At 37.0% G+C, this 14,684-nt stretch overlaps 1 protein-coding gene across 1 annotated transcript in view; it reads left to right on the forward strand.

The window, feature by feature from the left end:
• The window catches only part of csmd3b (CUB and Sushi multiple domains 3b), a 355,638-nt gene that overhangs the window by 76,616 nt on the left and 264,338 nt on the right, over window positions 1-14,684 (forward strand). Inside the window, exon 2 of the mRNA XM_017423975.2 lies at window positions 8,769-8,991. Within this exon, the coding sequence (XP_017279464.1) occupies window positions 8,769-8,991 (223 nt within the window). The remainder of the gene's footprint in view (window positions 1-8,768; window positions 8,992-14,684) is intronic.

The raw sequence follows: 14,684 nt of genomic DNA on the forward strand, positions 1-14,684 counted from the left end.
CCTTTTATTTAATTCTAGCATCTCTGTTTTTGCTTAGAGACAAGTTAGGATAATTAAAGTGTCTTCTTTAATAACTCCCATTTAGAGTCAGTGAATGTTTAGCAGTTGAAGATTACACAGTGCCGTGAGCATCAAATCTCATAAATATCTTTTTTTTAAATAATGTGATTGAAATGACAGCATCAGATCGTTCCAACCACCTCATTCATTTCCATCATAATGAATAGCTGGTATTTAAACAACAGTTCACGCTGGAAGATTCGAGAACACCCTGGAGATTTTATGCAAGAGGTGCTCTCACGTCTGGGAAAACTCTTGGAGGGACGCCTGGGTGGAACTCACTGGAGGCAGAACGCGAGGCTGAGAGCCCATTTTGAAAGTTGCAATCATTTGTTGACAGCATGTCAAGGGTGCAATGGTTGAATGCGTTTCGGGTTGAAATTGATACTACACGCATTTGGGTGTGCAGTTTTAAAGAATCTGTAGAAAGCATTTGTTATTATCATGCTCACTTTTGTAGCACTTATTATGGGAGGCTTTAGAAAGCTGGAATGTATAGAAAAGGCCTTACATCAGATTGGAGAAACGGGGTGTAATTCTTATAAAACTAACAAGCCAAGATGGAACTAGGGCCAAATCCAAAGTGGATTGCTGCTTTTTAAAACTGCTCAAATCTCAAAAACTGTCATAGCGTTTCATGTGACTGCTATTCTCTGTTTTGCATTACTTAGTTATTTACCAAGATGTTTAAGCTTATTGGATTCACAAATAGCTACAACAGCAGCGATCTGTTGTGAAGTGTGGAGCGCCTTCAGAAGCAATGTCATAATATTACAAATAACTTGTTCTATGGCTGTCAGAGTAAATGTTTATAAAACAGTGTTCACAAGAGTAGTTTTGAGTCTGAAGACAGCATTAGTCCACTTTGGTCCTAACTAAACTCAGACTAGCCATTAGCTCGTCAGTCTGCGTCTAAACTCTGTTTAAAGTCTGTTTCACCAAATTGAGGTTGTTCAGCAGTTAGACTACAAGATCTGAGCTATTACTCTAGGTCCTATGTATTTAGAGCACTGGCATTTTCATATGAGACATATTTTTGTGAATTTTAGCATAGGTTTGTTTAATAATTAAGAAGTCATGTGCTGTAGCTTCACTGAACGTTTGCAGCAGAGTCAGAGTCGGTCTGCTTGGTTCTCCCTGTACACCTCTTCCTCTCTGACTCCCTCACAACAAGACTTCCCTCTGTTCTTTCCTTCTCAATCAGTCCCATTTGTTTACTGTTTTCAAAAAAAAATTTGTCCTTGTCTTTTCTTTTTATCTGTGTCCCCCTGTCTCACTCTTTGTTCTCCTTCTCTCGCTGCTTATCTCTATCCCATCGTCCCCTCCTGCCTCTGACTGACAGTGTTATAAATTGATTTTCAGCCCGGTGTGTTCTCTCTGTTTCTCTCTAGGCATTTCCCTTATTTAGCCTCAACCACTCCAGGGTATAGTCTAGACCGCGGGCCAACTGTCAGTCACTGGCAGCGTGGAGCAGTCTAATTCTTGGCTGACAAGTGCTCCTGACAGCAGGAACCAATGGGACGTTTCAAACATGCTTACTCTCTCTTGCTGTCTTTCTCTATTGCATTTTTTGCCTTTGCTATCTCTGTTTCTTTACACATTCTCTCCCTGTCTGCCCCTGCCACTCCACCATTCATTCAGCCATCCCTTTTAACTTCTGGATTATCTATCTCTCTGTTATTCCAGTCCCTGTTTTTACTGTATTTCCATTGTCTTTACATCTAACTCAAAGCAACTGGTTGGGAAAAAGTATCTCCATCCAGACAAGATTTAAAAAAAAATAATAAATAAAAAATTGAAATACTGATGCTAGATCAGTAGATAGCAACAGCGTTGAATTGTCAGTATACTAGGGAACCTGCTCCATCTGCTTGCAATTTCAACCTTTACAGCACATGACTAAATTTTCATCACAACAGGGTCAAAACAAATCTTGGCAAATGTAGAAAAATGTTTAAAATGCTTGTTGTTTCTAATTTGTTTGGTTTTCAAAAGCAACAGGAAAAGGAAAAAAGCTGCATCTTTCTTTTTTTTTTTTCAAATTTCAGTTTGCCCAGTGCAAATGGATAAAAACAAAAATTGTGTTTGTTTTTAATCTTCACTTTGGAAAGCGTTTATAAAACTCTCTGTTTTCAGCAAAAAACACTGTTTGCTCGTGGACAACATGGACAAACACAGCAGAAAAAGTTTGGTTTGTAAATTATGTTAAACTGGACAGGGACACAATTCACAAAGACATATACAACTGAAAATACCTTTGACTATATAATCTGTACACGCAATAAAGCCTTAATGCCGTTTGGATCAGAATACTCACTTAATTATTTGTCCATCTGCAGTTATTTAATTGGTCAATTTGTTCCGTAGGGACTGTTATTCATAAGTAAGAGCCACAGAGACAAAGTATCCTTTTAAGCAAATCTGCTAATGCTGAAATGGAAACAGAAAAAGAGATGACTCAAGATAAAGACAAAGGAAGGCACATGGATAGAAAGAAACTATGTATTTTTATCAGAGACAGAAGCTTAGTGATTAGTATAAAGCATTATTCTTAATATTTTCAGCACATGTTCACACCTATTAACACATATCTCTTGTGGAGACAAGGAGCAAAAGGAGATCCCCAGTATGCTTGAGTGTGCCACAGGTCTTGTTCCATTGAGGGAAACAGATTTAAGTGTTCATTCACTTATCAGTCATCTTTAGTATTTTTGAGCTTTCTTTCTGTCAGAATTGATGGTCTTATTTTAGGAATCCTTGTTGTATAATTATAGCTGACCTTTAAAGGCATTATTTTGATTACTGTGACCTCTCATTTTCTGATAATTTATAATTGGTAAAGATTTTTGTTTAGATTTAAAGCATCGGCTACCTTGTGCCAGCTTTCTGTTGGAGGATAAATCAATATGTTACCACAAACCATCATTGTAGCCTTTGGGTTTGAAAAGTGAAGCCAACAAGGAAGCACCTTAAAAATGCATTCTTTTTAATGACAATCAGGGGGGCATTCTGCTTGTTAAAAAATTTTATTTGTACAAATGTTTACGTTAAATAGGTTCTTCACTTTTTACTTGGTTTATTGCTTCAGTACATAGTTTTAGAACTATTTTCATTCAAATTGTATTATTAGCATTTTGTAAAACAATTCATACCCCATCATGTAAAACATGGCTCATCATGAATCACTGTTCTAACTTATAAACTTTGTTTAATTCAAAATGAAATTGTTGCAACTATTGTTGGGACATGACGTTCAGCATTTATTTTTGGTTGAAAATGACCCAGTAGTAAAAACTTGCATAGTGATATTCTTTTGTGAAGTTAATGTTTCTGTGCATTGTCCCTGTTTAAATAAACTAAACTTGAACAGCAGGTGGCATGGTGGGGCAGTGGTTAGAGCTGTGGCTTCACAGCAAGAAGGTTGCAGGATCACTTCCTGGCCTGAGGCCTTTTTGTGTGGAGTTTACATGTTGTCCCCATGAATGCGTGGGCTTCCTCTGTGTACTCCGGTTTTCTCCTACAGACCAAAACCATCCATGTTAGATTCATTGGTAACTCTAAATTGCCCCTTGGTGTGAGTGAGAGCATGAATAATTTGTCTCATTTGTGTCAGCGTGTCTCTGTGATGGACTTGCGACCTGCGCAGGGTATACCCCGGCACTTGCACGGTTAGTGCTGGAGATGGGTACCAGCTTCTCATGACCTGCAAAAAAGAAAAAGTGGGTCAAGAAAACAGATGGATTGATAGATGAAACGTAGAACAGAAGAACAAAAGTGAACTGAAGAGATTAAGTTGGTTTGGGGGCAAATGAAAACATTTGTAGAAATTAAACATGAAATTACATCAGTATTTTTACAAGGGTGTCAATCAAATGCACACACAGAAGAAACGATACCTCAGTATCAGCTGTGGAAGAAGTCCAACTCTCACTTACACTATGGTTTCACTGTGTATATGACCACTTAAGAAAGATGTCTCTTCATGTGTCTGACTGTCATGCTCATTGACAATTCAGAGCTCTCAATCCACCTTTGGTTCAGTTTTGGGACTAAAGAAGTCCTTACATTTAGAAAGAAAGGACTTGTTTTGTCTGAGCTTTCGGTGGGCTGGTTAAAGGAAGTCACACAAGACAATGTAACCAACCTGTGTCTAAGATGTACAAAAATAAAACACAGGCTGTCTTCAAAGTGGCATAAAAAGTGCCAGTGTAAGCCACTCAGTAATTCAATATGAGCCATTACTTTGAGGAACAAGATCAAGCTTATATATTGCAGACGAGGGCTCATTAAATCCACTCAATTCACGAAGCAGATTTTCTTCTTTGTCTTTAAGCTTCTTTTATCCAGGGAGGTTTTTGCTGAGCACGCATGCTCTTTTCCAGTTAAACCCTGTTCCTCATTAGCACCAGTGCATGTATTCACACCTGGGAGCTACCCAGTCCAACTACAAATCTTTTACTGTTTGCAAATTAGCATCTCAGTTTAGGTCTTCTCTTCGGGGGGGTGTCTTGCTTTAAATGAATTCCCACCCATAATCCGTTTAGAGCTGAGCATCTTGTAAATGTCTATAAAAAGATTATATTTAGCTTGCTTGTGGAGTGAGGTGGCAACGGTCCCCAAAATATGTATTCCAGTGATGACACAAAAAATCTGAACACACAACTTCTCAGATTTTTTTTTTCTTTTGTCAAAAAAAAACTTCTTAACTTCTTTTTTTATCAGAACTGTTTTGTCCTAACAAAGAATGTAAGGTTAACAGGTTTGTTCTCAGTTAGTCTCAGTTAGTTTGGATCTGCTTGGGTTTAAGGAAAAGCTTATACAGAGTTTGAGTGAAAGAGGAAGAGGAGTGAAGGACTTGAGGATCCAGCAAATAGCAGAATAAGTAGAAGGTTTAACTGGACAGTGTATTTAATAAACTGTGTGATTAATTCACTGAATCTGCTTGTGTGTGAATGTTGGTCTGTTTGTGTGTCTGTGAAACTATGTGAACCCCATGTGCCTTATTTGACCATGTGCTTATGTGTGTGTGGGTGTGTGGGTGTGTGTGTGTAGCGAGGCTGTCAGTTTCGGTCTGGTAGTTGGCATAATTAGAAGTCTCTCTTCTCCTTCTTTCCTTCCTCCTCTCTTCCTTTTCTCTCCTTTTCCAGCTCATCCCCTTCTACGCTCTCACTCCTGTCCCTCCAAGTGAGGAGTCCTGAATCATCCTTTCATTCCTGCACAATGATGAACGAGAGGGGAAATCTGTCCTTTTCTCAATGTTTATTCTGCTTTCAATCTCTGTCCTTTCGTCTCCACTTGGCTCTCTTTATTCACTCTGCCCTGTATCCTGGCTTTTCGATTTAATGAAGTTACTCTATTTAGATAAAGAAACTCTTTAATAGCTAAGTAACTTTAGAGCTGTAATGAATTTCACATTATTCTTCTGTGTGGATCTATGAATTGGGTCAAATTCTGAACTTTAAATTTTATGCTTTTATGTCTCCAAACTTAACAAACATATAAAGAGACAGATGAAACCATTATATATACAGACATACAGACACACACACATGTGAAAAGTTTATTAACAGCTAATATCTTAGTTGTTATAAATTTGTAGTCATAATAAATTTTGATTCTGACTGGACTGATGAGCCAACAGCTAGTCTGAATGTAGCCAAAAACCTAAGTAGACGGTTTCTGCCTTAAAACTTCCTAAATCCAAAAATGTCATAGTGGTCCCTGCTAACGCTATTTTATAATCCTTTACACCTGTGTTAATTTTGCATTACATGGTTTATTTTGGCAAAAATAAGGATATTCCTGCTGTAAGTGCCCCAGCTAGCTGCTGCCGCAACTTGAGCTTTGAAGTAGCCACATAATTGTATGTAAATAACCATATAATGCAAAACTGATGGCAATGTAAAGGTTAATAATTTAGCATTCAAAGAAACTTACATGAAATTTTTGAAACTGTAGTTATTTTAACCCTTCCATGCCCTTTGGGTCAAATTGACCCAAAGTTACAAGGGCTTCTCTACTTCTCTTCATCTCTATCTCTTTTGAGGGCTTCAGGAAGGTTAAGGTGGCAGCAATTCCCTTTGATTTTGGCCCTCTTTGGGCTAATATTAGGCTTGTCAATTTGTTAGAAACTAAACTCTGTTTCTCCAAACTGATGATGTCCAAAGAGCTATTTACAACAGTTAAGATATAAGTTTTTGACGTTTCTACAAAACCCTATTTCGAAAAAATTTAACTCTCTCTTCCACTTTGTGTGAGCAGTTGTTGTCCTCCGGTAGTACCAGTGCTTATGGAAGCATGAAAACTTCTTCAGACATAAAATTCCACTCTTGCTTGGAACCAAACAGACCCTCTTTTTCCTGATTGGCCAAACATGACAGTTCAACTTTTTTTCTTTCCTTTTTTTATGCTGTGCTTGGTCTTAACAGTGTTTATAAGAATAGGCTGGCAGGAGAGCCACTGGCAAAACAGTACTGCAGGAATGCACATACAGTATTTGCACCGTGGTATCCTCTAAAATAGCTCTGCCTGTCTCTCCCAGTTTCCTAACATCTTGTCTTTGATTGGTTGTGAAGGGATAGAGATATTAGCCCTTAATTGCGGCTCAGACTGCCATTGGTCATTATATCTGTTACTGTGATTGTGTTGGAATTGTCAGGGTAAACGGGGGCTGTAGAGAAACACACTCGCAAAAAACAAACACACATATCTATATGAACACACACACAGTTTTCTTTAGTTGAGGTTCTGTCGGGGATAATTGGTTTGAAAAGCATCCAGTGCGATTGCCCCGCTGTCCCCATGGCCCTGGCTGCTGTGGTAAATAATGAGCCTCATAAACATGAAACACAGGGGGATCATCATCCTGATTTGAGCTTTGCACTCAGAGGAGATCAATTAAGGCTGAGAAGTTCAAGGACATTAAAAACATACACTAAGAGCAATTTTCAATTAATCAGATTGAATTTTAAGTTAAAATATGACTTGATGGCATGGTGCCACAGTCTCACATGGTATTTTGTAATTTTTTTCTTCATTAATTAAGTTTTCATAATTGTAAGTCATGTAAAAAAAAATCCAGAAACAAGAAATGTCTTCACTATTTAAAAAAGAATGCAAAAAAATCTTGGTTTACAGAATATTTCAATGTTTGTTGTATCATGGTTGTTAAACGTGTAGCATTTTTTGGTAAAATATTGCTAAATCTCTATGAGGTCCAATGGTTTCTCCCCTGCAGTCTGACTCCCCTGTGCAGTTCAAAAAAATGAAGTTTCTTTATCACAAATTGATAGTCTTGCACTCAGGAAAACCTTTCCTTCTGGTCACAGCGTGGTTTTCATCTAACACCTGTGGTGTGTTTGATATTATAAAAAAAAAGAAAGGATCATTAGGATTGAAGGGAGAAGATAATCATTCTAATGTGAAAATGTAAAGTCCTGGAAGATCAATTACATTCACATTTCACTATTTCGGCATTTAGCAGGCGCCTGTGGCCCAAAGAGATTTAGAATGAGCACAGCAGAAAAAATTAGCTTTACTTTAAATTTATGATAACAAGCACCTTCTAAATATAAGTGCAAAGGAACAGGAAAATTGTGCACAATGGCTATATTATAAATTCTTTAAATATTGTAAAATTATAATAATCTGACTACAGAAAACACCCCTTTATGAGCCTTTTTTTTAAAGCACTCAGTTCTCCCTTAGCAACAACACTCAGTTTTAATAGGCATTTAATTCACATATTTAAAACACTGAAGTGTACCAATAAAGCGAAATAATGTATATCTTTTTTAATTGCCTACCCATTCAACACTTTTCTGGGTTTCCGTGGATGCTTTTGCCTTCTCCCTTGCCTACCACCTCATACCAAGAGTAATGAAGAGCCTGCAGCTCATTAAGATGTAAAAGTATTTGTCCTCTTCCTTCTAAGTGTCTGTGTTCAGAGAGCTTCCACTTGTGTCATTTTTCTGATGATTTTCCACAGTGAACGTAGATGTATATCTCCTAAAACATTAAGTAAATGCTGTTCACTTATATATTGCTGAGTCATGTTCAAAGGCTAACGCTGACTTGTCGATTCTGACATGTCAGGAGGCTAATTGATTAGCAAAAACAAAGGCATAGCCAGCTTTTGATCTCGTGGAGGCACTCGGGGTGAGTCCAAGGGAATGCTCTGTTCGCGTATCGATTTCACCTCTAAAGTCAGCTGGAAGACTTGCTCAGTGGCAACAGAGTTTCCCAGTCAGTCAGGGGACCTGGGTTCAAACAATCCATGCTGAATGAGAGCGCCAGCGCCTGTTGGTGTTGCTCTAAAAACCGATCCTGGCCTTTGCCCTTGCTGTGAGGGAGTGCGGTGTGAAAAGATTATGGAGCTGGCAGGACCTCAAGCTTCAGATATCTGGAGCCTCTGGAGCTGCACTGCAAGAAGTTCTGATAAATCCTTGTCTTGGCCGACTTGTAGAATTTTTCATCAATAATTATGTCATTTATATAACAAATGCAGAGATGTTTTTTTTTTCCTGTGGATGTTTTTATGTGACTGTCATGCCTCTATTTTTATTCAGAAATATCCACTCTTGTTCTATTAGAACTGATACACCATTAAATATAACTGTGTCACTTTATACACAGCTCAGCCTTTACGCTAAAATGCTTCTTATTTGTCTAAAAATGAAGTTTATGTGTTGTTTTTTTTTCCTTTACAGGTTTCATCTACACTTGCGGGGGTACACTAAAAGGCCGTAATGGTAGTATAGAATCACCTGGCTTTCCCTATGGCTACCCCAACGGAGCAAACTGCACCTGGGTGATTGTTGGAGAAGAAGGAAGTAGAATCCAGCTCACCTTCTTGTCATTTGCCATAGAAGAAGAATATGACTTTCTGTCCTTGTATGATGGACACCCACACCCTGCTAACTTCAGGACCAGGTAGGAAAAGCGATTTCACTTTTTGACATGTACTTTTTTAGTGAACAGATACGAAGATGCTGAATCTGTTGACGTGGGTGGAGATTTGGCAGATTTTCCCTTTTGTAGTTCTAGCAGAGCTGACCTTGTTCTCCACTGAAAGTAGTTTGCTTCTGTAATAGCTCATTGCTGTAATTGTACTTCCATTTTTTTTTTTTTTTTTTTTTTTTGCAGAAGTGCCTTTAAATTGCTTAGCATTTGTAACCATTCATAGTTTCCAAAATGTTAACCATGAGTAAAATGTCAAACTTGGTGAGAATTTGCAAAGATACTTTAAGGGGGAGAAAAATCTTGTAAAATCTGGAGTGTTATGACTCGGACACAATGCTGTAAACCTCCTCCGATTTCATCAGCCACCGAGGGACACATCAAAGTAGAGAAAGCTGTAAGCTTAAACTATCTACTGTGTTCACTTTGTTGACAGGAAATTAACAAACTGGCACACTTCTGAGAAACGTTTGCGTTATGAATTTGCTGAGATTAATATTCTGATCACTGTCAGAATGTTCTGATCTGATGTGTGCAGACACATCAGCTTTCAGTGCAGTACTGATTGCCAGAAGAGAACAAAGATTTGGTGTGGATACTCACTTCTTAATGCAGCATTTCCAACTCCTCAGTCATCTACACACAGAGATGCAACAAACTAATTAAAATGTCTCCCAAGGAAATTTCAGGCCATTTTTACACATAATTCTTTCAGTCACTCATAGCTGACAGTTGTAGGCCTGTAAAACATCACTGCAGAGAAGCAGCTGGATGTTCTCAAATTTTGATTTTTTTTTTCTTCACTGTTATGTATAACTGCAAATCATTTAAGCACATAATTGGAAAATTCAATACTTTTCTGGCCAACCCTGAAAAGTAGGCAAATGATTGACCAATCCCCAAGCAGCCCTGCTTTGCCTAGAAGAAATTAGTGTTGTGGTGCACAGATAAAATCAACCACAATGAACCACTAACAGCTAATTATGAATTAGGACTCTTATGTTTATTTGCCTTTTATGTATTTATGTGGCTATCCATTACACTTCAACAGAGGAAGCCAGGAAATTCTGACTTTTGCTTATCAGGAGTAAAGTCATCAGGTGACAGCTTGTGGGTTATCTTTTTTTTATTTTCTTTAAATGATCTGATTGTCAAAGCAATGCCAAAATGATGTTAGAAAGTAATCTTGCAAATGTTTTGAGAACCACATGTTCATTTATCCTTAAAAACAGAAAAAGAAATTGGATTTTTTTTTAATCAGCTAGGTTTTTTAAAATTTAACTAATCTTCTTTATGAAAGGAGACTATGTTTGCTTACAGCAAAAATGCTTTATTTTACAGGAAACAAGAAAAAGATCAAATTGAAGCTGGCTTGTTGCAGTCAGTGCTGCTACTGATTAATAAATGACTTAAAACAACACAGTGCTGCCCCAGTAAAACACACAACCTGTTTGCTTTGTAGTTTTATATCACTCTTGCCCATTATTGTGTACGTGACTTTGTTTGTCTGTACCATTAGCAAAATATCTCATGAATCACTAAACAGATTTTAATTAAACTTGGAGAAAGCACTCACTGGGTTGACATCTACAGCTGATTACTTCTGGAATCAATGTGAATCAAGATGGTCGCCACAGCAAAGCAATCTTAGCAAACACTACAATATAACTCAGTCAGTGAACTGCTGAAGTCAACTCTGTTTCTCTGTTAGCAAACTATCTCATAAACAGATTTCAAGTAAAATTATTGGCTGACCATCTAAAACTGAATAACTTTTTTGCATCAAACCAAGTCAAGATGGCCAGCACAGCTAATCAGCATTGCCCTACACAAAAATGGCTATACTTTAGTGACTTTTACAGATATTGAGCTAAAATTTGGTGTAGTATGAGCTGATGGTCATTTACAACACATACTTTAAACACAGATCAACAGGTTGTGTGAAATATTACAATACTGCACTCATTGTTAGTGTCAAGGTTTACCCTTAATGACCCCAACTCCTTCATTTCTCAATATAAGATGATTTTAGTCTAAAACTGATATGCATTCATTCAAAGAACACTAGTTTTTTTTAATTACTTTTTTATTATTCCTTTTATGAGAAAAACAATAATTAAAAGGAGAAAAAATACAGAAAATCTCATAAACTGTCCTCACCTTATGATTTTCTGGCAATAAATAGTCTAATAACAGATGTGCGAGTCTTTGAACATTCATGTTCCTTCAACCCCTCAATTAAAAATCATTACTTTAAATCAAACTAATACATGTCTGAGATTTATTTTAAAGTGCTGGATTTTCTTTTGTTAAATGCTGATTAAATTAATGTTTTAGCAATAGTCGGTCCACGAAAAATAATCTTCATAATATCATACATTCCCTACATCTCAGTAGTAATTTAGTTCTACTTCAGGATTTTTTATTTTTTTATTATGTTTTGTCCCCGAAGTGGTCATTGCATTTAGGCTTTTAATTATTTGTTGCATGATTACAATATTTAAAACCGTCTGCTGACTGAAAATAATGAGTTATAATTTTCAATCAAGAAAATTACAAGGCTTTACCAAGAAATGGCATCGCATTTAACTATAGCTGTTCTCTCTCCCAGTGGAACATGAGCATTACAACTAATTTAGTGTTTGTTTGTTTTATCTTTTATAGGGACAAAGATCCAACCAAATCCAGTCATAACGTGACTATGATGATTAACTGTTTTGTTTAGTCCATGGAAAAAAAATACTCTGCTTTGCTCAAAGCTATTGCATGTGTAAGCAAGGAAAATTAGCAACCAAATGTGAGTTAGACACTTAATTCCATTTTGGATTATGTGGATGTGAAAGAAACACGTGGAAGTAATTCCTTGAATCAAGTGTATCCAACCTGAAACTCCACCAAAAGTCTTACTTTCTTTTGTTCTTTTTTTTTTCTTTAAGAAAACACAGACCTCTACAAATATTAGCTCTTTGTATTTTAGGTATATAACTCTTAACATAATTTTAAAAGGATGATTCAGATTTAAGATGTAGGGTTCTGTGGAACAGTTATGAACAATTAATATACTTGTATCTGTCTGCAAATAACTCTTTCAATCATTTTATTTTGGAGAAACTCTTTAATTCTGTCCGGATTCATGAACAATTAGCAGATTTCTGCTGACTTAAAGGAACTCCAGTGTAAGAAATTCACTGAGGTTCTTGCAAAAAATGCACAAATACATTTTCCTCAAATGCCTGAGCAATTTGGATAGTCAAGGTACGAGGAGATAAAGAAAATCTTTAATATAATCTGTGTATTGATTTTTGTGCTGAGCCTCACTGACGGACACAAGAGTACTGCCAACATGAGCGTCTCCAGTGGCCATTTTACACCTGGTAGTTTTTAAAAACTTCAACCAGAGACAACTGGGATTAAAGTTTAAACCGCTACTGCAGGTGATCAATGCTGAATGGATTCTCCCTCCCTGCTTTCATCCTGCTGTCACATTGACATGTGGTGCTGTGCTGTTAGCATTACCTGCTAAAATTGCCTTGAGTGCTCAGTTTGTTATTGTAAGTCGTTTTGTTGTGCCTGAAAACCAAAAAGGCTCATTTTGATTAGGTACTAAAAGAAGCTTGCATGTAGGATGTTTAATTTAGTTTCATCAAACTCAATTATCTTTGCCCAGTTAACAATCTTTATTTGAGCAGGAGTGATAGCTGACAGTCTGTGCCCTCAGTGGATGGGTTTCACCGATGCCCTAGAACAGAGAATTGCTCTGATTTTCTAATGACTTAATTTTCAGATTTGAAAATGTTTATTCATAGCAAGCAGAACTGTGTAAAGTAACAAAATGATAAGCCTAAGCATAATGATTAAAACAAATCTAAATTGCACAGCGTCTGGTGTTAAAGAAACTTCAGATTCTCTGCTGCAGTAGGATTTGCTGTGAAAACCTAAACTTACCCCCATGTTGTCATCTGTCCAAATAATGTTTTTTTTTGTTTTTTTTTTAAACCATTGTTTCAAAATAAGTATTTGGTAAATGAGAGTTTAACTAATTACATAAAACTGTGCATGAACTATTGCCAGAGTCTTTGTGTGTGTGTAAAAGTTTTTGTTGAAATGTCAATCTTGAAGAATATTGACTCCTAATAATAAAATGTTATTCAAGAGGCCGTAAAGCCAGCCACCTGACCTCATCATCCTTAATGATTCATTGTTGGGGTGTGAGGTGTCCCAAGGTGGGTTCTTTGCCCTCTCCTAGCTGTGTAAATGTCCTGCTGGGTGAGAAGACGTTCCGAAAATGCGCTCAGCTGAATTAATCACTCTTAGCATGGTGCCATTGTCACAGTTTTAGTACCATGTGACGTGGCTGTTTTTCAGGGAATTCTCAACATCGAAGCAGGGCAGAAGATATTTAAGATGGATGAGAAATCCTTGGATTTATTGGATTTCAATAGGAAGTAGAGTCTAGGTCTACATGTGGAATGTCCAGTCCAGGTGAAGTCCTTAACATTTTATATATTATAGACCCCACCCACAACTCCATTGAGGCTAGTGAGCTAAAAGTCTCTCCGACCTCACAACATTCTTAGTCGATTGGTCAAGTAGCTTTGAACCCAAATGCCTTGCATGTTGTTGGGTTTCTGCTCTTCCGATGAGGGCTGATGATTTAAATGCAGAAGAGTATTCAGCAAACAATGCACTTCTGCCTCTTATAGATAAAGCTGTTCATTGGGGTGTGTAGGTGTTTTGAGATGCTGCTGTTTCTGTATTAGTTCAACTTTGTGTGTGTGACTGAAGGAGGTCAAAGGAGCCAGGGAGCGATGACAGAAGAAAGTGCTTCACCAGCCTTAAAAAGCAATTTATCAACACTGATGACAGGGCTCTGGACAATCAACACTGTTACGATTTGAAAATCAATAAAATATATTCCTCCATTTTTTTTGTATCCACTTCATTCTGCATGATGGTGGGCTGGAGCTCATCTGTCATAAGACAAGAGACAGGTTACTGTTTTAACAGGTTGCCAGTCTGTTGCAGAGCACACAAAAATGAGGGCATTCTCACACTTATAGCATTTCGCTCAAATACTTTGTCATGAATGTGTTTGGACTGTGGGAGGAAACGGAAAGGGAAGCTAAAAAGTGTGAAAATGCTAAATTGAAGGATTGAATCAGAATCCACATAACTTTGAATTTTAATATAATATAATATAATATAATATAATATAATATAATATGATATAATATAATATGATATAATATAATATAATATAATATAATATAATATAATATAATATAAACCTGTTTCATGTTATGGTACACAAATACCAGCTTTTCTGTTCACTTTTACCTCCACCTTGGTTATTTTAAAAACAATACCGACTCAAGATAAGGCAGTTAGTTTCATTGTCAATTTAACTTTCACTATGTTCCTGAAATGATTTCCTTTTTTCCGTCAGGCATGTTTATGGAAACTATCATTGATGCGGCTCTAAACAAGGGAAAAAGAAAAAAAAAATCTGGCTCATTTGAGCCAAGAGAAAGGATTTGGATTGCCGAGAGATCAAAAGAGTCATCTTGATACTCAGTCTGTTGCTGAAAAGCAAGTCTCTCATCATGGGGAATGAACCATGCTTACTTGGTTCAGCAGCCATAATTTCTAATCAGCCAGCTGCACTA

This window comes from Kryptolebias marmoratus, linkage group LG5 (assembly GCF_001649575.2).
Source record: "Kryptolebias marmoratus isolate JLee-2015 linkage group LG5, ASM164957v2, whole genome shotgun sequence".
Classification (NCBI taxonomy): domain Eukaryota; kingdom Metazoa; phylum Chordata; class Actinopteri; order Cyprinodontiformes; family Rivulidae; genus Kryptolebias; species Kryptolebias marmoratus.